Genomic DNA, 1,624 nt, shown 5'->3' with positions numbered 1-1,624 from the left:
CACGGGGAATTCGGCTGCCGTCTGTGTTGCCAGAGCAAGCCCAGGGACGTCCAATCTTCCATGCGAGTTGCGAAGGAAAGCTGGGGATTGCTCTCGAGTGACTGCAGGGCCAATAGACCTCATCTAGGCTTGTGTCCAGAAGCCAGTGTTCCTCTCCATGGGCGACCGGGATCTCGGGGTTGCATTCCAGACGCACCCGGGGAGACAGGCATTCATCTCGAGTGGAAGCAAAGAACTCCGCTCTGCTCTCGAGTCGCGACGGGTATCTCTTGGAGCTCACTGGGTGGACTAAAGGGAGTCAAGCCTCCTGAGGCGTTTGGAGAGAGGTCGCGAGATTGGCCTCTAGGCCATGCAGGAGACGAAGGCCCTCATCTCGCGATGACGGGGGAGTCCCGTGGTTTTTCTCGAGCGGAGGCCCCAGTGTGCAGTTTCTCATGAGGTACAACGGCGAGGTCAGTGAGCCTCTGGTGGGGCGCCAGGGAAGTCGGGTCTCCATGCTAGTGGCGAGGGGGAGCGCGTCATTGCTCTTGAGTCATGGTAGGGGAATCTGGCCTCGAGACGTGTTGAAGAAGGTCTCTCGAGGACTTTTTCCGGTTGAGGCAGGAAACCCTGGGTTCCCTGGACTAGTGCTGGTGACCTCTGGGGGCGTCTCATGGTGGCTCTGAGAAGTCAGGTAAACTGGAGGTGGGCGGGGCCTCTCGGGACACCATTGGGTTTGGTTCAGTGGAAGACGGTGGAGGAGGATACGGAAACCGCAGAAATGACGGACAGTCGAGTTGGCGGGACAATTGGGACCTCTTCCCGCCCGCGCGCTTTCGGTTTTCAGTCAGGTCCGCTGCTCTTGTATATCTGGGGGAAAGCAGCCCTTTCTGTATCAGAGGTTTTCTGACCAGCTCAGTCATGTCTGGAAGAGGAAAAGGCGGCAAAGGCTTAGGCAAGGGTGGTGCCAAGCGCCACCGCAAAGTCTTGAGAGATAACATCCAAGGCATCACCAAGCCCGCCATTCGGCGCCTTGCTCGGCGTGGGGGAGTCAAACGCATTTCCGGCCTCATTTACGAGGAGACCCGAGGCGTGTTGAAGGTGTTTCTGGAGAATGTTCTTCGGGACGCGGTCACCTACACAGAGCACGCCAAGCACAAGACGGTCACTGCCATGGACGTAGTCTACGCGCTAAAGCGGCAGGGACGCACCCTCTACGGCTCAACTCATCTCCAGTTCAGGCAGGAACCTCAGGGTTCCTGTGATTTCAGACTCCGATCGCAGGGTCCCTGCAGACTTGGGACAGGAGAGTCAGGCCTGGTCTTGGGTTGAGGCATGGAACTCCGCTAGCCTCTGGAGGTGTTCACTGGGTGAGAGGCCACTTGGCGAACTGTATTTGGTACCTGGGGTTTTTCCGTACGATGCTCGGCGGATCACTGCCCCTTCGTGTTGACTTCATTCACAGGGTGGAGTTCGAAGAAGTGTCTGGGCATTGGGTTCTTATCGAGAGGGGACTGGATATCGGGGTCCTTCGGAATGTGGAACCACCCATGAGGCCACGTCTGGAATTTCGTCGTGAGACCGGCCTCATCCGGAAGGTCGGCAAACCCTTCCAGACAAAGCAGGGGAGTCGACCCTCCTGTCC

At 58.1% G+C, this 1,624-nt stretch overlaps 1 protein-coding gene across 1 annotated transcript; it reads left to right on the top strand.

Annotated features, from left to right (window-relative positions):
* The first annotated feature begins 844 nt into the window (after positions 1 to 844).
* LOC132344729 (histone H4-like) lies at positions 845 to 1,326 on the top strand. Its single transcript, XM_059884374.1, has one exon. The coding sequence runs from the start codon at positions 901 to 903 to the stop codon at positions 1,309 to 1,311; it is 411 nt and encodes a 136-aa protein (XP_059740357.1). The 5' UTR covers positions 845 to 900; the 3' UTR covers positions 1,312 to 1,326.
* The last annotated feature ends 298 nt before the right edge of the window (positions 1,327 to 1,624 follow it).

Source organism: Bos taurus, unplaced genomic scaffold (assembly GCF_002263795.3).
Source record: "Bos taurus isolate L1 Dominette 01449 registration number 42190680 breed Hereford unplaced genomic scaffold, ARS-UCD2.0 Leftover_ScbfJmS_1194, whole genome shotgun sequence".
In the NCBI taxonomy this organism is placed as follows: Eukaryota; Metazoa; Chordata; class Mammalia; order Artiodactyla; family Bovidae; genus Bos; species Bos taurus.
Note: the sequence above shows the minus strand (reverse complement) of the source record. Positions and strands in the feature narration are given on the sequence as shown.

Coding starts and splice junctions, on each gene's coding strand:
- LOC132344729 (XM_059884374.1), top strand. CDS start 901: ATGTCTGGAAGAGGAAAAGGCGGCAAAGGCTTAGGCAAGGGTGGTGCC.